The sequence below is a fragment of the Macaca nemestrina genome, chromosome 7, assembly GCF_043159975.1.
Source record: "Macaca nemestrina isolate mMacNem1 chromosome 7, mMacNem.hap1, whole genome shotgun sequence".
Lineage (NCBI taxonomy): Eukaryota > Metazoa > Chordata > Mammalia > Primates > Cercopithecidae > Macaca > Macaca nemestrina.
Genome location: NC_092131.1, coordinates 160234788 through 160260556, shown reverse-complemented (window position 1 = coordinate 160260556; position 25769 = coordinate 160234788). Strand labels below are relative to the sequence as shown.

The window sequence follows — 25769 nt, the reverse complement described above, 5'->3', positions numbered from 1 at the left end:
CAGGACAAAGCCAGGTTTTCTGGCAGCTTCCTTTTCATAGCAATTCTCAGTAGAGGTGTAGAATGAGACCTGCCCACCTTCTTGGGTGTTTATTACCCCATTTGTGGATTTTACTTTAACTTCTGTTACCTTTAAAAAAAAAAAAAAAAAAAAAGGTGGGTGAGGAAGGCAAGAAATAAAAGTGAGTATGACAGCCAGACTGGGTAGTGTGGATTTTTAGCGTTGATATTTTTGAATGTCTAGATTTTCCAAATCAATCCTTCCTTTCAACAGGTAGAGCAGCAGGTCCAGTGCTTCTTCATTGGTCACATTATTTTCCTCTGGTTTTGAAGGATACTTTACAGAAGAATGAGTTTACAGTATAGATAGCTCCTTCTAGATTTCTAGGGAGTAAATTCCCCCCTCTCATTTTATCATAATGTTTGCAATGCTTTCTTTTTTTTTTCCCCTCCTTTTTTTCTTTTTTTGAGACAGAGTCTCGCTCTGTCACCTAGGCTGAAGTGCAGTGGTGTGATCTCAGCTCACTGCAACCTCCACCTCCCAGGTTCAAGTGATTCTCTTGCTTCAGCCTCCCAAGTAGCTGGGATTACAGGCATGTGCCACCATGCCCGGCTACTTTTTGTATATTTGGTAGAGACAGGGTTTCAACACGCTGGCCAGGCTGGTCTCGAACTCCTGACCTCAAGTGATCTGCCCACCTCGGCCTCCAAAAGTGTGCAGTGCTTTTTTTGGTTGCTTCCGTATTCTGTAAAACAATCCTGTGTTTTTTGGTTTTTGTTTTGTTTTGTTTTTTCTTGCTGGGATTTTAAAGTTTATATGCCTTATCTCTCCCCCTCAAACTGAAATGAAGCTAAAGATATTTTCCTTTCCTTGCTATGCTGGGCATGGTGGTGCACACCTATAGCCCCAGCATCTTAGGAGGCTGAGGCAGGATAATCGCTTGAGCCCAGGAGTTTGAGGCTGCAGTGAGCTGTGATGGCACCACTGTATTCCAGCCTGGGCAACAGAGTGAGACCCTGTCTTAAAAACAAACAAAAAACTCTCTGCCCCTCTGTTTGTAATTGATATTTTAATTTACTTGAAGATTTTAGAACAACCCTTTCTGAAACCATATGACTGATTTTTTTTCCCGCTTTGCCAAATGTTCTTTTGGAGAAATCCTGAGAAGAGAGTTTCTTTGGTGGTTCAGGATTTGAGCATTGCTCCTTATTCATCACAGTTCTAATCAGCCTTTGAGACCCATCTTCCTTTAGTGGCTCTTCTGGTCCTTTCTTCATAAGTTTGGCTGATGCTGTTATAGGTGCTAGCACTTAAGAAAACAAGACTTAAAAAAATTACAAAATACAGGCCAGGCGTGGTGGCTCACGCCTGTAATCCCAGCACTTTGGGAGGCCGAGGCAGGCGGATCATGAGGTCAGGAGATCGAGACCATCCTGGCTAACACGGTGAAACCCCGTCTCTACTAAAAATAAAAAAATTTAGCAGGGCGTGGTGGTGGGTGCATGTAGTCCCAGCTGCTTGGGAGGCTGAGGCAGGAGAACAGCGTGAACCTGGGAGGTGGAGCTTGCAGTGAGCCGAGATCGCGCCACTGCACTCCAGCCTGGGAGACAGCGAGGCTCCGTCTTAAGAAAATATATATATATGAAATACAACAGACATTAAGAGAATGTACAGATATAACATTGTATTATAAATAATGATAAATGATTCCCCTGTGTAACCACAGCCTAAGTGAAAAAATAGAACAATGGTAAAGGTATTGGCAGTTTCTGAGGGATGTGATGCGAATGGTGTCATCAGGGTGGGTGAGGATGTACTAGGCCTGTGCTAAGCATTTTACATATACTATCTTATTCGAGTTTTACAGAACTCTACCATAGATAGTATTACCACCCCATTTTGTAGTTAAGAAAACAAATGATAAGAGAGGTCAGGTGAGTAGCTGGTAGTTACACAGCCAGTGAGTGGCTAAGCAAGAATTCAGATAGAGGCTTTCTGAACTCCAGGGCCCACACTTAATCTTTATTCTGCATTCCTCCCAAGGAGCCTTCATGTGCACAGCATGGCGCTGACTGAAGAAGTGTGCCTAGTATTGCCATAGCCAAGGGGCACATCCTGCACTCAGCTTAGAAAAAGGGGCAGTTCCCCAAGGGCGGGGGGGTCAGCTGTCTTTCCAACATTCCTTATAAAAGTCAATTTAATGCATTTCTCAGACTATTATTTTAGATCCATCACTCAGTAACCCTTGTCCATCTGTATCGTTACTCCTCTTCCCACCTCCAGCTCCATATTTCCTGAACTGTTGTTCCTGCTTGTTCTTGTTAGCAACTGTGCAACCTTGGTTCTGTGGGTATGTGAATGTCAAGTTGGCAGAGTGAAGCTGCGTGATTCCTGATGACCAGAAGCCACAAGCAGTTGCTGCTTCTCTCTTGGGGTTGGTTGGGGAGTGAAGGGCAGACCCACGGATGCCTTGGTTGTTTTTGTGTGTGGGTATCACGGGGCTTCAAACTTGTGCTCTTGGTTGGCTGATTGATTTTGTAGCTCGTGCTCTTGACTAGCTTCAGTGCTCCTTCAGGTCTCTCCCTCTTTTCCTCTGAATTCCACCTCTTTGTTATCTCTGTTAGCATACAGCTGACCTTGTTTTTGAAGCTGTGGAGAGTAGCTCGTGGAAATACCTCTTCCAGTTGGGAAAAAACGGACTTAAAATGTCTCATGTCCAGGCTGACCTGGATGATGGCATTTGGTTGATGAGTTAATTTGAACATAAGCAGAAATGAGGTCACTTGCCCACCTGACTCCATGTGGCCATGCTGGCTCCAGGTTGCAAAGTTATTCGAGCAAGTGCCTTGTCTCGCCTAATCTCGAATGTCTATTCTTTTTATATCTTCTCTCAAATAGGCACTGTGATAACATTATAGGTGCAAAAGTATGAGGTCTAAAGGCCTCTGCTTCCCTGCACTCCCTCAGTTTGTCCTGAGCAGAGGGAGCCCCAAGCTACATGGATTGGATGGATAAGAGCCCATAGGCAGTTTGCAGTTGTGGGGCATAGCTGGGAGCATGCTCGGAAACTCTGATTCTTGCACCTCTATACTACTGCTTTGGAGAAAAGCAAGCAGCTGTTTGTCAGGACTAAACTTGTAACATGCAGGCCTGCCTCCGTTAGCATGACATTCATTGGTTGGCTTCTGTTTGAGAGGGCACAGTATCTTTGTATGCCATGATTGTTTTCATATGATATAATAACCTGCTGCTGAGTTTTCTCAACATGTCCTTTCTGCTTATGATGCTCTTTCTCCAGGCTGCTTTGGGTTCTCTTTTGAGGCCTCTACAGCTGCTGTCACTGAGATACTGCCTCATAACAAACCTAGAATGGGCTAGTGAACAGAGCTTCTCAAGAGTTAATATGAGCTGGACGTAGTGGCTTGGGCCTGTAACTCCAGAGTAGGCTAAGGTGGGAGGATCACCTGAGGCCAGGGGTTCAAAACTGGTCTGGGCAACATAGCAAGATCCCATCTCTAGAAACTTTTTTTAAAAATTAGCTGGGCCGGGCGTGGTGGCTCACGCCTGTAATCCCAGCACTTTGGGAGGCTGAGGCCGGTGGATCACGAGGTCAGGAGATCTAGATCATCCTGGCCAACATAGTGAAACCCCATCTCTACTAAAAATACAAAAATTAGTCGGGCGTGGTGGCGCACACCTATAGTCCCAGCTACTCAGGAGGCTGAGGCAGGAGAATTGCTTGAATCCGCGAGGTGGAGGTTGCAGTGAGCCGAGATCACGCCACTGCACTCCAGCCTGGCAATAGAGCAAGACTCCGTCTCAAAAAAAGAAAAAAAAAAAGTAGCTGGGACTTTGGGAGACCAAGGCGAGGAGATCACTTGAGTCCCAGAGTTCGAGGCCAGCCTGGGCAACACAGTGAAACCATGTCTGTAAAAAAAAAAAAAAAAAATTAGCTGGGCATGGTGGTGCATGACTGTAGTCCCAGCTACTTAGGAGGCCCTAGGTGGGAGAATTGCTTGAGGCTAGGAGTTCTAGGTCACAAGGAGCTATAGACTCCCTCCCAGGGCCATTGTGAGATTTAAATGAGATTTAATGAATTTGAAAGCACATTGTAAGTTTTAAATAACTTTATAGCTATAAGGGGTTGCTAATACTATCAGTATCTGAGATACCTAGAATACCAAGGAATTTTCTTCTAATTTGTTAGCAACATTTTATTCCTTCAAGTTTCCATTTGTGAGAGGTCCTTTTTTGTAGGCTCAGCCTCTTCTGTTTCAACATTTTTAATCAGCCTTTCTGCATGGCTTTTTATTGTGAACTATCTTCAGTACCTTTTTCTTGCCAATATTCTAACGTGTATCAACAATACTGACCAAAAGGAAGGCTTAGCAGAAATTCTTTTTGATACTAACTACTGTGTAATTTATTTCAGGACTATGACTATGATTTTGGGGGGAAATTTTTAAAAAATGTCAAACCAGTGAACTCCAGGAGTAGAGGGGAGTCCTAATTTTTTTCTTTATCTGTTTAGAAACCACCGGGGTGATGAGCATGATTTTTAACAGGAAAAGCTTCTCTAGGTATAGAAATAACTTTTTTTCTTTTGGGTCTAATTTGTATTGACAAATAATTTGAGAAATGAATTAGCCTTTTGTCAGACTAAGAATTTACAGGCCAAGTGAAAATGTGTTAGTTTTGTAACTCGTTATTTAAGTTTCTAATGTTGTGACCAGAGTGAAATAATCTATTAAAAATTCTTTTTTTGCTTAAAAAAATAAAGATACATGAAGATGTGAAGATACAGGTGCAATCATACCCTTACACTACTGGTGAAAACATACATTAATCCAACTTTCTTAGAGGACAATTGGTAATATCTGTTAGAAAAATTTGCACATTCATACCTTTTGATTCAGCGGTTATAATTCTGGCATCTTATTCTGTGCAAACACACATACTGCACAAAGGTGTATGTAATTGAATTTTTTGGTGTTATTCATAAGAGTGAAATTTTGAAGTAATCCAGGTACCTATGAGTAGGGGATTGGTGTACATCAGTAAGATGAAATTCCTTGTACCCACCAGAAAGAATGAGGTTAATCTGTATGTACTGATGTGAAAGAGTATACAAGATATCTTAAGTGGGGGAAAAAAGCAAATTGTATAATACTTTTTTATGTTAATGATTATTTATATTTTTGTTAAAACATATATGTGTTAGTATATGCATATTAAAGAGTGAGGCTATCAATACCAAACTTGTTAATATCGGTTATCTCAGGGAGGGATAGTAGATTATGATGGACTTTCACTGTCTACATTATATATTTCTGTAATGTTTAAATTTTTCACAAAGAGCCTGCATTATTTTTGTAAGTAGAAAAAAAAAAAAGATGGAAGTCTCTCCAATTTAAACATGTGTATTTCATATGTAAATCTAAGATGTTTAAAATTTAAAATCTGTATGCTCATTTTATTAAAGCAGTTATGCACAAGTGCTATTGAAAAATATGTCTGGTATAATAAGCTTTTTTTGTTTTTTAAAGAAGTAATAGGACATAATATTTTCTTGAAGATTAATGGTTAGCTTGTTGAATTTGAGACAATTCATTTCCTTTTCTTTTTGAGATTGAGTCTTGCTCTGTCACCCAGGCTGGAGTGCAATGGCGGTATCTCAGTTCACTGCAACCTCTGCCTCCCAGGTTCAAGCGATTCTCCTGCGTCAGCCTCCTGAGTAGCTGGGAGTACAGGCGTAATCCTGACCTCAAGTGATCTATCTGCCTAGGCCTCCCAAAGTAGATTTTTTTTTCCTGTTGGGATTACAGGTGTGAGCTACCGTACCCGACCAGTTTCTAATATCTTCAAAAATATTTCCTCATTTAGCTTTGATAAATAAAATATTTTTTGATACTTTTTGAAGTACCTGTGCTTTCTGAAAAGATTTGATACAACTAATATAGAAAAGCATAAAGAAGAAAAATTATCTATAATTCCAACACCTAGAGATAACACTGTTCTGATTATCGAGGGCATTTAAAGCTCTTTTTGAGCAACATGGTCGCTTTTATTTTATTTTTTTGGGGGGTGGGCAGGGACAGAGTCTCGCTCTGTCGCCCAGGCTAGAGTGCAGTGGTGTGATCTCGGCTCACTGCAACCTTTGTCTCCCAGCTTCAAGCAATTCTCCTGCCTCAGACTCCCAAGTAGCTGGAACTACAGGCACGTACCACCACGCCCAGCTAATTTTTATATTTTTAGTAGAGATGGGGCTTCACCATGTTTGCCAGGCTGGTCTTGAACTCCTGACCTCGTGATCCACCCACCTCAGCCTCCCAAAGTGCTGGGATTACAGGCATGAATCACCATGCCTGGCCGCGAACACATTCTTTAATTATAACTTAAGTCAGATTTGTGAAGAGCCATACTATGCATGTCTTTACTAAAGTCAGGGATAAGAGTGTTCTGTTTGTAATCATGTATGGCACATGGATTATGTTATTCAGGCCTTCCTCTGTCTTTCTGGAAAGGCATCAGAATCTTACTTCCTGCTGCAGCTTCTAGGGCCGGCATTGATACATAGCTGGGGAATTCCCTAGGAGGTAAAAGAACTTACTAAGTAAGATTAACCAAAGAGTAGTCATAAAGATTTTAAGTTTTTTATTTAATTTATTAATTAATTTTTTTTTCCCCCGAAATGGAGTCTTGCTCTGTCACCCAGGCTGGAGTGCAGTGGCACTATCTTGGCTGACTACAACCTCCGCCTCCCAGGTTCAAGCAATTCTTCTGCCTCAGCCTCCTAAGTAACTGGGATTACAGGCACATGCCACCATGCCTGGCTAATTTTTGTATTCTTATTAGGATGGGGTTTCACCATGTTGGCCAGGCTTGTCTTGAACTCTTGACCTCATGATCCACCCGCCTCGGCCTCCCAGAATGCTGGGATTACAGGTGTGAGCCACCATGCCCGGCCAAGATTTTAAGTTTTTAAACAATGTTTTTGAGTATTTAAAAAACTGATTCAACAAATATATATTAAACACTGTGCCCTGTGCTATAAGCATACAGTTGGATGAGATACAACCTCTGCCCTCCAGGAGTGTATAGGCTGGTAGGAGAAATCCATAAAGAATAGAAGTTCTTTACAAGGTTCTAAGCAGTGCATGCCATGTCAATGATGCAAATTAAGTGCTGCTATAAGAGTACTGAGGAGGAAGGAATCATTTCTGGCCAGGCGATCACAGAAAGAATCAGAGGGGATGTGACATTTGAGCTGGTCCTTGAAGGAAAGGTAGGATTTCAGTATAGGGTAGTGGAAGGGAAGGTTAGAAGAAGCATATGAGCTGTAAACGAGGCTCCTTTCCAGAAAAATGAATAGTCCAGATTGACAAAGGCACGTGATTCATATAGGTGAGTAGTAGGAAATAGAATTATGAGAAGGGCAGGGCTCACTGATGCTAGGCTGAAACATTTATGTTTTATTTAGTTGACCGGAAGGAGTGACTGAAAAAGTTTTTGGGCAGGGGAGAAACATGGATCAAAGCTATGCTGTGGAAAATTTACGCTGATGGGTTGGAGAAGGGGAGGAAAGAGTCTATAGTAAGGAAATTGATTAGAAACCCATTGCTATATCCAGGAATGTGTTGAAGGCCTACACTGGGGTGTTGGCACGAAGTGAGCATTTTGTAGAGAATAGGTTGAGGAAACCTTCATTCCCTGGAGGGTTTCATGGCATAAGTTGTGTGACTGTAGGGGCACTGAGAGCCCTCCACACTCCCCTTTTTGTTCCGGGAGACACATTCACTTTGTACACTTAGTCCAGAGAAGGAACAGTTAATATTCTCCCTGGTTACAAAATAGAAAAGCAAGAGTTTAAGAAAATTCAGGTATGTAGAGTTGGTATGTATGAGGAGGGATTAGATCCTTTTGATGACCAGATTTTTAGCTCATAAAGCTTTGCTTGTGGTTCTGGTTTTGCTGTAGTATTGTAGAGAGGACTGACTTTAGAGGAAAAAAAAAATCTAACAACCCCCACCCCCACCCCAATTCTGCATGCTTACATTGAGATAACTCCTTTTCTTGCCTTTCTGATAACTGTGGAAGAGAAAAGAGAGGGCAGAAGGGCTGTACCAGGCACTGTAAAAGCTGTTAAATCTGCTCTCTGGACTTGGGCACGTGCTGATGACTGCACTATTAATATAACTAACTGGGCCTTTTAGCTGGAGTGTCTTCATTCCCTCTGCCTCTAGTCTGACGCGTTCCTTACCTCTTCCTCCATCTGCATACGAAATCAGCTTCTCCTGCTTCTGACCCTGCAATGCCAGTTGCCTTGGAAATGGGTGTCTGCTGTCTATATTTGGCTATAGCATAGGCTGGACATGGGCAAGCTCTGACCACATGGGATACTCTGGCATTAGGAAGACCCTCCCTCTTTCTCGCAACCATCTCAGTGAGGAGAGGTCAGAACCCATTTTTTAGACCCATTTTAGCTACTGATAAGTTCTGTTAAATTTTTTTGTTAATGTTAAAGATAGCATGAAAGGTCTCTATTGTCTGTCTATCTTGTGGCCCTCTGCCTTCTGTCTTGGCGCTCAGACCTGTCCCTGATGCCTGCACAAAGGCATAGTGACCTCCCTTTGTGCTGTTTCAGAAACTGTAGCATTCTGGTGGTGCTGAAGAATTTGAACTCTCTCCTCAAAGCATCACGATTTCTGGAACCAGACAGCCCCAGGTCTAAATCCTGGTTCTTCCACTCACTACTTACCTCTTTCATCTGTAAAATGGAGATACTAGTCCTTCATGAAGTTGTCAAGAGTATTAAATGAGATGATCTGTCTGAAGTGCTTAGAACAGTTATTGACACAAAGTATACATTCAGTAAATGGCAGCTGTAGATCATCTCTCTGCCCCAGACCTTTTGTACCTCTGGTGTGTTCTTGTAAAAAATACTTGGAACACTGGGACTAACCCAAGAGAGGCTAAAATTTGGAAATAAAAGGGCAAATGCCTTAATTTAGTAGTTCCCAATCTGATATCAATCATTAGAACCACCTGGAGGGCTTTAATATGCATATTCTTAAACCCTACTCCTTATCTTTTCATTCAGAGTCTTGCAGTTAGGGGAAGTGGATTGGGTAGGGATAGAGTAGGGACTGCTACATGAAAAAAGCCTTGGCCCGGCGCGGTGGCTCACGCCTGTAATCCCAGCACTTTGGAAGGCCGAGATGGGCGGATCACAAGGTCAGGAGATCGAGACCATCCTGGCTAACACGGTGAAACCCCGTCTCTAGCAAAAAAAATACAAAAAACTAGCCAGGCGAGGTGGCGGGCGCCTGTAGTCCCAGCTAGTTCGGGAGGCTGAGGCAGGAGAATGGCGTAAACCTGGGAGGCGGAGCTTGCAATGAGCTGAGATCCGGCCACTGCACTCCAGCCTGGGTGACAGAGTGAGACTCCGTCTCAAAAACAAAACAAAACAAAACAAAACAAAAAATCCTTAAGTTCTTTGGGTACTTTGTTGACTGGCCAGGTTTGGGAACTTTTGTTCCAGTCTCCTTGTCCACAGGGGCTGTGGCTAGAGGCTTTATCAGGTTACCCTTTCCAAGCAGTGGCAAATGCACCTTCCTTAGAAACTAAGGCTGTTTTAATCTTAGTCTGGAGAATTTACTCAGCTCCAACTAATTCTAAACTGTTAAGCAGGATACCCTTTTTTTGTTTGTTTGTCACATTGGAAATTACTTGTTTCTGGGAGTCTTTGTGGTATAGATGGAACTCCAAATCAGCCAAACTGGGTAGAGACCAGGAGCAGAGACTAGATCCAAGGTCTGATCTTTTCTTCGATTGGCCATTGTGCCCCTGCCTACCTCTGACCAGGTGGCACTTTGAACTTTGAAGGAACAGGAATGAGTTACCCTGAGCATGATACTTGCCCTTCCTCCCCACTCCCAGGTCCACGGTCACTGGGTCTCTGCCCTGCTGTCTAAGTCTCTGCACAAAGCCTCCTGGCCTTGGCTTCTTCTGTGGCTTTTGCATAAGTGGCAGTTCTCAGAATCTGGTAGAGAATCTGCTTTGTGAGATTAGAGTGTAGTGTGTGGGCAAGAGACAAATATAGTTCTTAACCTGCAGGAAGGGAGGGGAAGGCGAAGAGAGCTCTGCCTTGGACAGGTCTCTGACATGCTTGTTTATAGAAATAGCAAATCCATGGTTTGGCTGGAATGACTTACAACTCAGGTATTTATAACTTGAATTGAGTGGGATTGAGAAGTGGGGGAAGGGAAAAGGGGGAAGAAAGTAGCTGGTGGCAACAAAACATAGCAACAAAAACAGATTGTTTTCCTCACAGTTGCTGGGGTTTCCTTGCCAGTTTGAGGTCAGCCAAATCCTAGGGGACCCTGGCCTTCTGTGACTCTGGCCCCTTAGTTCTCTATCTCAAGGGAGCAGCCACTCCGTGCCATTGCAGACTCCCTGTAGTGGTCCCTAACACTAAAAGGGAAAGCATTTCCTGCCAACTTCTGCTGTGGGTCCAAGCAGGAAGCCCTTCCTTTTTTTTTTTTTTTTTTGAGACGGAGTCTCGCTCTGCCGCCCAGGCTGGAGTGCAATGGCCGGATCTCAGCTCACTGCAAGCTCCGCCTCCCGGGTTCACGCCATTCTCCTGCCTCAGCCTCCCGAGTAGTTGGGACTACAGGCGCCCGCCACCTCGCCCGGCTAATTTTTTGTATTTTTAGTAGAGACGGGGTTTCACCGTGTTAGCCAGGATGGTCTCGATCTCCTGACCTTGTGATCCGCCGTCTTGGCCTCCCAAAGTGCTGGGATTACAGGCTTGAGCCACCGCGCCCGGCCAGGAAGCCCTTCCTAACTGTGCCACTGTCTTGGCTCCACTTGGACTCGCTTCCTTTGGCTAGTGCCTGTCCTCTAGCTCGTGGACATATCTGATCAGATCCAGGGACTTGAAAGAGAGCAGAAAAGCTTCGAAGGCCCTGCCCAGTGTCTAGGATTGTGTGTTTATGGCTCTGAGACGACTTGAGACCCTATACTGTGACATCTCTGTTGAGGATGGCTCTGGACTCTGGAGAGTTCTGTCCTTACCTCCTTCATTTCTTTCAGCACTCACTATTTTTTTTTTGTTTTGTTTTTTGTTTTTTGTTTTTTTGAGACAGAGTCTCGCTCTGTCGCCCAGGCTGGAGTGCAGTGGCGCGATCTCGGCTCACTGCAAGCTCCGCCTCCTGGGTTTACGCCATTCTCCTGCCTCAGCCTCCTGAGTAGCTGGGACTACAGGCGCCCGCCACCGCGCCCGGCTAATTTTTTGTATTTTTAGTAGAGACGGGGTTTCACCGTGGTCTCGATCTCCTGACCTTGTGATCCGCCCGCCTCGGCCTCCCAAAGTGCTGGGATTACAGGCGTGAGCCACCGCGCCCGGCCAGCACTCACTATTAATCACGCCTCCCTTCTGGGAGCTCTCCACTTCACTGGCTTCCTGGTTCTCCTCCAGTCTTTCTCACTGCCTGTACCTCATCTTCTCCATGCTCTAAAAATAGGTGTTCCCTGAGGTTGGGAGTTCGAGACAAGCCTGACCAACATGAAAAAACCCCGTCTCTACTAAAAATACAAAATTAGCCGGGTGTGGTGGCGCATGCCTATAATCCCAGCTACTCAGGAGGCTGAGGCAGGAGAATCACCTGAACCCGGGAGGCAGAGGTTGCTGTCAGCCGAGATCGTGCCATTGCAGTCTAGCCTGGGCAACAAGAGTAAAACGCCCTCTCAAAAAAAAAAAAAAAAAAGACTGCAATCTACAGGCTGGAAACTACTGTTCTATCTAGTATGAATGAGCAGTCCTGTCTCTTGCCTCTACGCCACCTGTTTTTTCCATCTACTTTAATGAGAGCCAGAAGAGCACTTAAACACGTGGCTTTATTCTTTCTTTCTCTCCTGGGAATAGACTAGTATGAAGTTACCCGTTTATCTTATTAAAGTGATGATTTTGCTGGCCCTCTTTCTCTTGGGAGGATACGGTAGTGCTCTGCCTAGTTCCTACTGGGAGTGGTGGGTATTCAAGCCTTCCCTCGCATTATACTTGTAGTAATTCTGCCTCCAGTAGCCTTGCTTCAGGGGAAAGATGACACCTCTGTCAGGTTGGTATACGCTTTCTTCCATCTCAACACTGTCCACCTGCCAAAGCAAAAGCTGGGTCACAGCTTGGGTATTCTCCCTGCTTCGAGGCTGCGTTCTGGGTGTGGAGGAGCTCACTGTAGAGAACCAGCTGAGTCCTCTCTTCTTCCTTCTGAGTTTCCACTTTGCATGAAGCAGTGTTCCTAGAGCTGTAGATTGACGGGTCAGGGTGCCAGCTGCCTGCAGCAGTTGTGTCCCAAGTCACTGCCCAGACACAGTTGCCTGGACTAGTGTGTCTCTTGGGCTGTATTTCATTGGCATTTGGGCCTTAAAGGTTTGGAGCTGAAGTTCCCATCAGAACTTTGGGCTGCATCCCAGACTTTATGGACAGTTATTTTCTCACAGGGCCTCTTTCCTACCTCACTTTCTTCAAGTGATCCTTGAGGCCAGAACTCTCTCACGTGTGGGCTTGCTTCCTCATGTGGAAAGATGCTGTAGTATTTAGAGGGGTAGGTCATTGGTTCTCAGAGTGTGGTCTGAGAAGCCTGGAGTCCCCAAAACTCCTTTAGCGGGTCCATGATGTCCTGTTTCCAACTACATATCCACATGAGGCTAGGTTTTCTTCACATACTTCCACCAGATAATGTCAGAACAGATTGAATGCACATGCAGATATGAGAACCCAACTCCCTTCTGTTAAGCCAGATATGAAAAAGATTTACAAAAATGTAAAACAGTGCCATTCTTCTCACTAATTATTTTTGTTTTGGAAAATAAAGTTATCTTTAATAAGAATGTTAATATGTGGCCCGGGCGCGGTGGCTCACGCCTGTAATCCCAGCACTTTGGGAGGCCGAGGTCAGGAGATCGAGACCATCCTGGCTAACATGGTGAAACCCCGTCTCTACTAAAAATACAAAAAATTAGCCGGGTGTGGTGGTGGCACCTGTAGTCCCAGCTACTCGGGAGGCTGAGGCAGGACAATGGCGTGAACCTGGGAGGTGGAGCTTGCGGTGAGCCGAGATCGCGCCTCTGCGCTCCAGCCTGGGTAACAGAGTGAGACTCTGTCTCAAAAAAAAAAAAAAAAAAAAAAGAATGTTAATATGTAATGGGTTTATTGTTATTTCTAAATGAATTAGTAAATATTTTTAATGTTTCCGATTGTGATTTCAAATATAGTAAATATTGATAGATATAACCTGCATAAACAGTAGCTCTCTGTTGTCCTTGATAAGCTCTAAGACTGTGAAGAGGTCCCAAGACCAAAAAGTTTGAGAATCTCTGGGCTAGGTCCTGCTTGATAACAAACCACCTCAGAAATCCCCCTGGCTTAAGCAACAGTTTATTTCTTGCTCATGCTACGTATTCAGTGAAGGTCAGCATGGGGACCTCAGGCCCATCTCATTGCCTGCTGCCATGCTTAGCAGTCAGAAAGGGGTATGCACAGTGGTTCTGTGACAGGTCAAAGAATTATACAAATACGTAGCTGCCTAAGGACAGACATGAGAAACTTAAATAAAAACGCAGATTTTTGGCCAGGCGCAGTGGCTCACTCCCGTAATCAGCACTTTGGGAGGCCAAGGTGAGTGGATTGCTTGAGGTCAGGAGTTTACGACCAGCCTGGGCAATATGGTGAAACCTCATCTCCCCACTAAAAATACAAAAATTAGACAAACACGGTGGCGGGCGCCTGTAATCCTAGCTACCGCAGAGGCTGAGGCAGGAGAATCGCTTGAACCCTGGAGGCGGAGATTGCAGTGAGCTGAGATCACCCCACTGCACTCCAGCCTGGGTGACAGAGCGAGACTTGTCTCAAAACAACTACAACAAACCAGATTTTTGAGTTCTTCATACCCTTTCCCTCCACATTGCCAGGTCAGTGAGTGTTAACGAAATGACTTGAGGCTAGAGAGAGAAGTGGCGATGTGAGTTATAGAAGGATGTTGCTTATAAGGTCCTAAGCCCCACAGCACATGTTCCATTATATTTTTTCTCTCTTTTTAATATTTGTTATGCAATATTTAAGACATACAATAAAGACATGGAATAATAAGCAATTATGTGCCTACCATCAGCTTATGAAACAAAATGTTACCTGTACCTTTCTGCTTGTCCTCAGCTCGTCATAGCCTTTCTGTCACAGCCAGTTTTAGATACTTTGTGAAGAACAGTTTATTGGCCTGAAATACCCCCGTTTTCCTGGGCTTTCACTGTTTCTGAAGCCTCTGCAAGGCGTTCATTTATTCCTTAAATATGTGTCAAGTGCCCATTGTGTGCCAAAGGCTGTTTAAAGTACTGGGAATACATCCACGGGGTACAGCAACCTAGGTCCTGTCCTCAAAGAGTTCACATTCTGATGGGACAGACAGGCAGTAAGCACATGGACAGAAATATAATCAATGTTGGGTTGCTACCTGCCTCTGTGAGCTATGAAGAAAAATAAGGCTGGGTGGCCGGGCACGGTGGCTCATGCCTGTGATCCCAGCACTTTGGGAGGCCGAGGCGGGCGGATCACTTGAGGTCAGGAGTTTGAGACCAGCCTGGTCAATATGGTGAAACCCTGTCTCTACCAAAAATACAAAAACTAGCCGGACATGATGGCAGACACCTGTAATCCCAGCTGCCTGGGAGGCTGAGGCAGGATAATCGCTTTAACCTGGAAGGCAGAGGCTGCAGTGAGCTGAGATCGCACCACTGCACTCCAGCCTGGGTGACAAGAGTGAAACCCTGTTTCAAAACAAAAAAAGAAAAAGAAAAAATAAGGCTGGGGCCGGGCACGGTGGCTCACCCCTGTAATCCCAGCACTTTGGGAGGCCGAGGTGGGCGGATCACGAAGTCAGGAGATCAAGACCACGGTGAAACCCCGTCTCTACTAAAAATACGAAAAATTAGCCAGGCGCTGTGGCGGGTGCCTGTAGTCCCAGCGACTCGGGAGGCTGAGGCAGGAGAATGGCGGGAACCCAGGGGGTGGAGCTTGCAGTGAGCCGAGATCTGGCCACTGCACTCCAGCCTGGGCGACAGAGCAAGGCTCCGTCTCAAAAAAAAAAAAGAAAAAAGAAGGCTGGGTAAGTTGGGTATAAGATTATGGCAGTAGGCGGGTGCAGTGCGTCACACCTGTAATCCCAGCACTTTGGGAGGCCGACACCGGTGGATCACGAGGTCAGGAGTTCCAGACCATCCTAGTGAACACTGTGAAACCCCGTCTCTACTGAAAATACAAGAAAAATTAGCTGGGCGTGGTGGCGGGCACCTGTAGTTCCAGCTACTCAGGAGGCTGAGGCAGGAGAATGGCGTGAACCTGGGGGGCAGAGCTCACAGTGAGCAGAGATGGTGCCACTGCACTCCAGCCTGGGCAACAGAGCGAGGCTCTGTCTCAAAAAAAAAGAAGAAGAAAAAAAGATTATGGCAGTAAAGCTAGTCTAAAAGGCCCTCTCTGAGGAAGAGACCTTTGAGCAAAGACTTTAGGAAATTAGCTTTGTGCATAGCTGAGAGAACTTTTTAGTCCAAGGAATGGCATATGCAAAGGACCTGAGGCTACAGTCGACTTAAGGTGCTTAAAGTTGGTCCGCTGGGGTGGAGTGAGTGAGTAAAGGGGAGGGTGTAGGAAATGAGGTCAGAGGTAGCCAGAGGCCCGATGATTTAGGGCTTTTAAGCCTGGGTAGAGTATTTGGATTTTAACTTAAGGGAGATGGGAAGCCATTTGGAGGGTTTTGGGCAAAATGATGACATGATCTCATTCATATTTTTAAAGAATCCCTGTGACCTACCGTGTGAAGAAAAGACTATAGGGGGTAAGGCCTGAAGCAGGGAGAGCATGTGGGTGTTACAGTCCAAGTGAGAGATAATAGTGACTTGAAGTAAGTGGCATGCTGGTAAATAGTTACAGGCTCTCTGAGAGGGGAAAAAACTGTGATTTGGAAGATTTGTGAGCCTTTGCTGATTTCCATGGCGTAAGTCATCCTGCAGTGGTGATTTCAGGGCCACTCGTGTGCTAACACTGCATGTGGGAAAAGTTGTGCACAGTCAGCATTCATGAGTTAGTGCAAGCCAGCTCCAGCACACCACCGACTGAACTTGAATGCATTGAACCTGGGGTGTGTTTGCAGGGGATGTTCAAATTTGTCTCCATCTTCTAGGACAGGTGGAAGCTCTACCACCTTCTCGGAAAGGAGGCGAGGAAGAAGGTTATCAGAGGGAGAGTCAGTTTATGAAGTCCATCATGTTGAAGCCTTGCAAAATAATCCTAGATGTTGAAGGCCTTGCAGGAACTCTGGACTCTTAGATCCTTTGAAAGTGGAGCTCAACCCAAAACCTCCCTGCAAACAGGAAGCTGGTTTGAGTTAAGAACATAAAATAAAAACCAGCTGATGCCCCTGAATGTTTTCCCCTGCTCCTCCCCTTCCACAGAGCCAAAGGAAACTGCTTTTTTTCCCCTCTTGGATAGCTGCTTAGAAGGCCAGAAAAAGCCAAAAACATAAATCCTTTGAAAATAAGCCAAGTTTTGAGCTCAGGCAAACTCCTGCCTGTGGGGTTTTCCTAGTGCGGAAGTATGTTCCACTGCTCAGAGTCCTAGGAGGAAAATGACCAACAAACACAAAGGTGCCGGTGATCAGAGCCTGTCTCCCAGGCCAGGCGGAAAGAGATGGTCTGTAGCAGGGTTTCCCAAACTAGAGGTCGTGAAATCAGTAAAGTGGGCCATGACCAGAATTATTTTTTAATGAAGTGGATATAATAGAAAATAGAGTGTATTTCACTCTAGGATTAACAATAGGATATTGTTTTGTGAAACTTTCAGTTTTGTGCATATGCACACACATGTCTCTATATACTGGGTCATGATATAAAATGTGTTTCTTACTGTGGGTCATGGCCAGAAAACTTTGTTAAACACTGGTCTTTAGAGTGTTACTAGCCCACGTCTCCTTCTTGCTTTAGAGAATTAATTCTCTTTGGAATGGGATCATCTACCCACAAAACACCTACCCAAATTCCTGTTGGAAAGAAGATCAGCTGAGAACCAATGGACTTGGTGTAGTTCTTCGGGACCGACACTGAAGCGTAAGGGATGGAAGGGATCAATGCAAATTTGAATCCAAAGGATTTACCTTTAATCAGATTACCAGGAGAAAATAAGAGTTGAGCAGCCCTTTAGCTCCCTACACTTGATTTTGTGGCCTCTCCCAGCTGTGTGGGTAATGCCAGCTGTGTGGGTAATGCCAGCCTGGGGCCGTTCTCTTTCCTGTCTGCAGAAGGCAGTGGGTGTGGCAGGAATGTCCCTAAATATCCCCTCCTCTGGGAGAGTTGCAGGTTCAGTGCCAGGATGACATGGTGACTTAAACTGAGTATCCCCCAGACTTCCCCAGGATGATTTTGTTGCTCTCCAGTCAGTAATAGGTGACTAGGTCCCAGTGGTTCATTAAGCTGAGAAAAAGTAGAGCAGGCATAAGTTAGGGTAACATATCAAGAACGTATAGAGAAGGCCAAAGTTACTTTATTCCACACTAGGTTTAGTGCCTCAGATCGGCACAAGGGTAATTGGCAAGTTTGGTGCTTGCCAGGTGGCTCTGGGTTCCTTCTCTGTATCGAAACCATATCTACCAGTGAGCAGACACATGTTAGAATTCCTCATCTGCATCTCCAAGATACACAGATAATCCTTGGGGACCTTTCTGGGGAATAGGTATTAAATGTAACATCTCTGGAGACTTATTTTGGTCTTCGGCCACCACAGGGCATTTCCTTCCAACCTAATTCAAGCTAAAATAATCCTCAGAGATAAAAATTTAAACATAGTCTCTAGAAGTACTTTTTTTTTTTTTTTTTGAGATGGAGTCTCGCTCTGTCACCCAGGCTGTAGTGTAATGGCGCGATCTCAGCTCACTGTAACCTCCACCTCACAGGTTCAAGCGATTCTCGTGACTAAGCCTCCTGAGTAGCTGGGATTACAGGGACCCACCACCATGCCCAGCTAATTTTTGTATTTTTAGTAAAGACGGGGGTTTCACTATGTTGGCCAGGCTGGTCTCGAACTTCTGACCTTGAGTGATCTGCCCACCTTGGCCTCCCAAAGTGCTGGGATTACAGGCGTGAGCCCTTGCCCCTGGCCCATCTAGGGGTACTTCCAATTCTGCAGTTGGAGCAATAAGAGAGAAGGAGAAACTCCAAAACTGTCTTTTTTTTTTTTTTTTTGAGACGAAGTCTTGCTCTGTCGCCCAGGCTGGAGTGCAGTGGCCGGATCTCAGCTCACTGCAAGCTCCGCCTCCCGGGTTTATGCCATTCTCCTGCCTCAGCCTCCCGAGTAGCTGGGACTACAGGCGCCCGCCACCTCGCCTGGCTAGTTTTTTGTATTTTTTAGTAGAGACGGGGTTTCACCGTGTTAGCCAGGATGGTCTCGATCTCCTGACCTTGTGATCCGCCCGTCTCGGCCTCCCAAAGTGCTGGGATTACAGGCTTGAGCCACCGCGCCCGGCCCCAAAACTGTCTTAATTGATTCTGAGCCTCCCCTCTCTAGAAACTGGCCTGGACTAGTAGTAGACCGCCCTGCCACAAGCATCTACCCTATGTGTTTCTGGTTTACATTGCCCTCTTAGGGCCTCCGAGACTCTCCTCACGGTCGGTGTTTTCACAGCAAAGTGCTGTCTAGCCTGTTCACATGTCCGTCCTGCATTCTGAAGCCCCACTCTCTGAGCCAGGGGAGATCAGGGACATTCCTGAGCAGGGCCAGTGCAGGGAGTGCACAGTCCTGGAGCAGGTAAAGACCTGGAGCAGCAAATGAAAGACCTGGAGCAGAGGATGACGTGAAGTGACAGCAAGAGGTTAGAGGGAAGTCTCAATCTCACTTGGCGTCTTCTAGCAGAAAGAGCAGTGAGTTAATTTGAGGTTAGTTCAGTGTGGGTCCTGGGGCCTGCAGACAGTGTGGGGTAATAATACTAATGATGAGAGTGATGAGTGTCTCCCGTGGCCATGTCCTCTCCGAATCTCTGAGCATTTTATCTTTCATCTCTGTGGGAGTTGTGGCTTAATAATAATAATTAGAATACCCTGAGCATCGGTGCTTTGCAGAACACAGCATTAAGCCCTGTTTCTGCCTCCTTGGATTGTAGTCTGTACGAACTGGCAGACATTTGGGAGGTGGAGCCCTCTGATGGAGGGGAAGAACATGATAGAATGCAAAGGTCAGGGATATTCTGAGTCACCTAATTGATACCTAACATTCTTTTGGCTCTTGGTAGGTCAGAGTGGCCTTTCCTTCATGTCTGCCAAAGCACAAAGATCAGTGGCCTCACCCAAGTCTCACGGATCCAAGAGTCTAGTCTGGGGATCCCAGGCTCCAGCTTATACATGGTGCCTTCCTGGTTTTGGGGAATGCTTGTTCCTCTGTGGCCATGAGTTATACTTTAACGAGTTGGTTTTCTTTCCTGTGGTACCAGCAGACTGAGCCCTCCTGAAAATAGGTGTCGCACACTGGGTTTTTCCCATGTGATCAAGAAGCCCAGTGGCCAGAACGGGAAAAGCTGCAGAAGTCATAGTTCCATTCACCTGAAGACATGGGCATCTGGAAAGTAGCCAATGCCTTAGGATGTCCCAAGTGCCTTCAGCACCTTCTTCCCAAACACACTCTGTCTATAACGTGTCACTTCTGTCTTGCTCTGACAGGTGACCTTGGAGAAGGTGCTGGGAATTACAGTGTCTGGAGGCAGAGGACTTGCCTGTGACCCCCGGTCAGGTTTAGTTGCCTACCCAGCAGGGTAAGTAAGTGCCTTGGAAGAGATCTTGACGCATGGGAATTTATAGCCATGCTAGAGCAGTTGGGGTGGGCAGGGGTTTTCTGGTATCTTCTGGAAGATACATACAGGTTAATGTTTCGTTGCCATTTTTGTAAAGGGACGCAGGACCAGGTAAAGGTTCTTTGGTGCTGTCATTGTTGCCATCCTGTCCTGCTTTTTGGTTATCTACTCCACCTCCCACACACAAATTTCACGCAGTTCCCAACACCATCTTCAGTAGCTACCTTCTAGTCATTTAAAGGACAACTTTGTTGAGATGTAATTCACATACCATATAACTCACTATTTAAAATATCCAATTCAGTAGTTTTTAGTATATTCACAGAGTTGTGCAGCCATCACCACAATCAAATTTAGGACATTTTCATGACCCTGTTCCTTTTTTTTTTTTTTTTTTGAGACAGGTTTTGGCTGTCACCCAGGCTGGAGTACAGTGGCTCGATCTCAGCTCACTGCAGCCTCCACCCCCGACACTCAAGCAATCCTGCCACCTCAGCCTCCTTAGTAACTGGGACTACAGGCGTACTGCCCCATGCCTGGCTAATTTTTTGTAGAGATGGGGTTTCACCACATTGCCCAGGCTGGTCTCGAACTCCTGAGCTCAAGCCATGTTGAAGCCTCAGCCACTCAAAGTGCTGGGATTACGGGTGTGAGCCACCGTGCCTGGCCCCATTCCTATCAGTCACTCTTCATTCCCACCCCTACCTTACCAGACCTTCATCCCTAGGCAACCACTGTCTCCATTAATTTGCCTATTCTGGATATTTCATACAAACGGAATCAGATAACACTGTATTTGGCCTTTTGTAACTGGCTTCTTTTTGTTGTCCAGCCTGGAGTGCAATGGTACAATCATGGCTGACTGCAGCCTCAGCCTCCTGAGTAGCTGGAGCTATGGTGTGTGCCACCATGCCCAGCTAAGTTTTCCATTTTTTTGTAGAGACGGGGTCTAACTGTGTTACCTAAGCTAGTTTCAAACTCCTGGGCTCAAGCAGTCCTCCTGCTTCAGCCTCCCAAAGTGCTGGGATTACAGGCGTGAGCCACCACACCTGGCCAGCATACTGTTTTCAGGGTTAATCTATGTCACAGCATGTATCACTATCTTATTCCTTTTTGTGGCTGAATAATATTACATTGCATGGATGTACCATATTTTATCTGTTCTTCAGTTGATGGACATTTGAGTTGTTTCTACTTCTTAGCTATTAGGAATAATGCTGTTATGAATCTGTTCTAGTCACTTTGAGAGAGATCAGTGCCACAGAAGAGAAATAGGGGACTGGGGCTACTATTCTTTCTCTTGCTGCCTTTTCACTCCTCTGCTCCTACAAGTGGGAAACCTCCAACCATAGTTTCTTCAGGCTTCTAGAGAAAGCTTGGAATCCCTCCTACTTCTGGCTCCCTCTGTTCCATGCTGATAGGCACAGGAATATGAACATGAGTAGGGCTACTGCTGTACCTTTCTTATTCTACCATTAACTTGGTAATGCCTAGTTCATTCCCCAATGTAATTTTCATAGCAACTTTTATAGTTTTTATACTAGATACATGATTTGCTTAGTTTTATCACCTCATCAAAAAAGCTCCGTTATCAGGCTGGGACCGGTGGCTCAAGCCTATAATCCCAGTACCTTGGGAGGCCAAGGTGGGCAGATCACTTGAGGTCAGGAGTTCGAGACCAGCCTGGCCAACATGTTGAAACCCTGTCTCTACTAAAAACACAAAAAAATTAGCTGGGCGTGATGGCGGGTGCTGGTAGTCCCAGCTGCTCAGGAGGCTGAAGCATGAGAATCACTTGAACCCAGGAGGTGGAGGTTGTAGTGAGCCGAGATTGCGCCATTGCACTCCAGCCTGGGTGACAAAGAGAGACTCTGTCTTAAAAAAAAACAAGCCACCACCAAAAAAGGCCACCTTTATCAATCAAGTACAGTCACGTGTCACTTAATGATGGGATATGTTCTGAGAAATGTGTCATTTTGCAATTTCGTTGTTGTGCGAACATAACAGAGTGTACTTACACAAACCTAGATGGTGTAGCCTACTACACACCTAGGCTACGTGGTATAGCCGGTTGCGCCTAGGCTAGAAACCTGCACAGCAGGTTACTGTACTGAATACTGTACATAATCCTAAGACAATGGTATTTGTGTATTTAAACATAGAAAAAAGTATGGTAAAAATATCATATAAAAAAATATATATAAAAGGCACACCTGTATAAGGGCACTTACCATGAATGGAGCTTCCAGGACTGGAAGTTGTTCTGGGTGAGTCAGTGAGTGAGTGGTGAGTGAGTGTGAGTGCCCACAACATTACTGTACACTTTACAAACACTGTACACTTGGCCATACTAAATTTATTTTAAAAACATATATTCAACAATAGATGAACCTAACCTACTATAACTTTCTTACATTTTATAAACTTTTTTTTTAACTTCTTGACTCTTGTAGTAACACTTAGCTTAAAACACAACACAGTACAGCTATACAAAAATATATTTTTTTAATTTTTTTCTGAGATGGAGTCACCCTCTGTCACCCAGGCTGAAGTGCAGTAGCACGACCTTAGCTCACTGCAACCTCTGCCTCCTGGGTTCAAGTGATTCTCCTGCCTCAGCCTCCTGAGTAGCTGGGATTACAGGCTCCTGCCACCACACCTGGCTAATTTTTGTATTTTTAGTAGAGATGGGGTTTCACCATGTTGGTCAGGCTGGTCTTGAACTAATGACCTCAAGTGATCCGCCCGCCTTGGCCTCCCAAAGTGCTGGCATTACAGGCATGAGCTATCATGCCTGGCCCAAAAATATTTTCTTTTTATCTTCTATAAGCTTTAAATTTTGTTTTTAACTTTTTAAACTTTTCTGTTAAAAACAAAGACACAAACACACACATTAGCCTAGCGCATAGAACTACATAGGTTCGAGATCATCAAGATGTCACTAAGTGATAGGAATATTGTAGCTCCATTATAATCTTACGGGACCACTGTCATACGTGCCCTTCACTGTTGACCAAAATGTTATTATGTGATGTATGACTGTACTTATTCTATGCCAGGCACTTTTTAAGTACTGTATATTAATTATTTAATACTCTGAGCAACGCTTTGATGTTGGTACTATTATCACCCTCATATTTTAGAGGAGGAAATTGAGATTCAAAGAGGTCAAGCAGGCCCAGTGCGGTAGCTCACGCCTATAGTCCTAGCAGTTTGGGAGGGCAAAGTGGACGGGTCACCTGAGGTCAAGAGTTCAAGACCAGCCTGGCCAACATGGTGAAATCTTGTCTCTACCAAAATATAAAAATTAGCCTGGCACGATGGCAGGTGCTGGTAGTCCCAGCTACTTGGGAGGCTGAGACGGGAGAATCGCTTGAACCCAGGAGACAGTGGTTACAGTGAGCCGAGATCGTGCCACTGCACTCCAACCTGAGCGGTGAGCAAGACTCCATTTCCAAAAAAAAAAAAAGTTAAGCAGGCAGGGTGCAGTGGCTTTGGGAAGCCAAGGCAGGAGGATTGCTTTGAAACCAAGAATTTGAAACCAGCCTGGGCAACATAGTGAGAACCCTGTCTCTACCAAAAAGTAAAAATAAAAAAATTGGCTGGGTATGGTGGGTGCCTGAAGTCCTAGCAACTTGGGAGGCTGAGGCAGAGAGAGGATTGCTTGAGCCCAGGAGGTTAAGGCTGCAGTGAGTGAACTATGATCGTGCCACAGTACTCCAGCCTGGGTGACACAGTGAAACCCTGCCTCTTAAAAAAACCAAAAGGGTTAAGGAGTTTGCTCGAGGTAACATAGCTAGTATGTGTATTGGGGTTCTAACCCAAGTAGTATGACTGTAGAGCTCTGATTGTTAAAATGGCACAGGGTGGGGGAAGACCACACTTTTTTTTTTTTTTTTTTTTTGAGACGGAGTTTCATTCTTGTTGCCCAGGCTGGAGTGCAATGGCACGATCTCGGTTCACCACAACCTCCACCTTCTGGGTTCAACCAGTTCTCCTGCCTCAGCCTCCCGAGTAGCTGGGATTACAGGCATGCGCCACCACGCCCGGCTAATTTTGTATTTTTAGTAGAGACGGGGTTTCTCCATGTTGGTCAGGCTGGTCTTGAACTCCTGACCTCAGGTGATCTGCCCACCTCAGCCTCCCAAAGTGTTGGGATTACAGGCGTGAGCCACTGTGCCCGGCCACTTTCTGCTTATTTTTAACAAATTGCTTTTCCTCTAAGCTGCCTGCCTGCCCTTTGAATGAGAAGAGCCCCCTTTATGGGCAGCTCAGTCTGCGCCAGGGAGACTTCCGTCCCTGGGTTTGGGGTCATTCTCCCTCCCAGGTGGTCCTCTGGTGTTTAATGGCTGCAGGAGGGGTGCTGTGGAGCCACACGGGCTCTGCCTGGCAGAGGCTGGACTGGGCTCCATTTTCCCCTAGAGAAGCAAGTTGATGGAAAGACCTCTCTACTGGAAAAGTTTGTGCAGCCTGCCTCAGGGGAATTCCACTTGTTCTTGCCTCTGCCTGGGAAAGCCAGGTTCCCTCTTGTTGGAGGTGGGGCTGGGGCTGGATGTAGCATAGGCAGAAAAGGCCTTGGGGTGCTGCTTGGTGCATGCTGAGCCCTGTGTCCCTGCCCTGGGGAGTGTGGAGTCCTGCCCGCTTTCTTCCTCACACACCCCTGGACTCCAGGCCTGGTCTTTAAGGGCGTGTGTTTATGCATGTTTATGGGCAGGTCTCAGCCCAGTGCATGTGCCTGGGAGTCATGATCCTTCCAGGTGGTGTGCAGGCTTCCCTGATGGAACCTCTAGTAGGTTTCCTGAGTGTGTGTGCTTGGCTTTGGCCACCCCCGGGCAGTGCCCCTAATCTGTTCCCTGACCTTTTGATTTCTTAGAACTTCAAGTTCTCTGTGCAAATGGCTTCTTTCTGGGTGTTTGAGTTTTGCTGTGTTCCAGAGCTCCCTGATGTGCTGCTGTGATGTTGGGGGCCACCAGATTCTGTGTGAGCACAAGCAGGTTCTTCACCTCCCTCCTCGTCTCCCAGCTTTTCTTATCTGATCATCCTTACACTGCCCCCAGCCCCCACACTCTTGTTCCTCCTGTGCCTGTTGCTTTAGGAGCCAGCTCAGGTATCCTAGAAACAAGGAGAGAAACAAAACTCAGAAAATTCTTTGAGGCCCAGAGGCGAATATCAAACCAAAACAAAGTTTTCTGAAAGGAAATAGAACAGCACAGGAAAGGAGGGTGGGCAGTGTGTCAGGGAGAGGTGGGTAGGAGCTCCAGGCTGAGCATGGAGCCTGTCCTAGTGGCTCCTACATCCCTTGGCTGTTGTTTCCCCATGGGAAGCCCCCCTACCAGAGGATGTCAGACAGCCCCTTTGAGAGACTTAGTTGAGCTGAACACCATTAATTGAGTTGGGCCTTTTCCCCATCCGGCTTAGTGGAGATGGACGTTCGAGCCCAGCACAGCCCCTGGGCACCTGTGCCCCTGTGCCTAGTCCTGAGAATGGGTTTCTCCTGGCTCCCATGCCAGAGTGGCCTGGGTGAGTGTCCTGCGCACAGCTGCTGCTCTCCTGCTGGGGTGGGAAGTGTCCTAGTGAGGTAACAGGGTGTATCCGGTAGCTAAGAAGAGATCTCTTGGTTGATTTAAGTGGGGAGGAAGAGAGGGAAGCCCTGCTCTCCTGAGGAGGCCCTCCATTTACTCAGCCCATGTTAGAATTGGTGCTGAGATCCTCAGCTTGGAAGCATCGCACTGGGTGTGACGGAATCCTCCTCCTGAACTGTGTTCTCGTGGCACCTGAGCTGAAGGAACACAGAGCTGCCTTCTCACTCTCTGTAGGGAATTCACCAGGGACAGTGGAGAGACCCGTGGACCTGAGAGAAGAAAAGGCTGGGACTCGGTGCCCAGG

General features: G+C 45.9%; 1 protein-coding gene across 6 annotated transcripts in view; it reads left to right on the top strand.

Annotated features, from left to right (window-relative positions):
* LOC105491835 (mitogen-activated protein kinase binding protein 1) overlaps window positions 1–25769 on the top strand; it is a 57726-nt gene that overhangs the window by 9942 nt on the left and 22015 nt on the right. For 5 of the 6 annotated variants that reach the window (XM_011758563.3, XM_071067057.1, XM_071067055.1 and 2 more), the window contains one exon: window positions 19753–19844. The exons of the other annotated variant lie outside the window; for it this stretch is intronic. In XM_011758563.3, the coding sequence (XP_011756865.2) occupies window positions 19753–19844 (92 nt within the window). The remainder of the gene's footprint in view (window positions 1–19752; window positions 19845–25769) is intronic. 6 annotated transcript variants of the gene reach the window in all.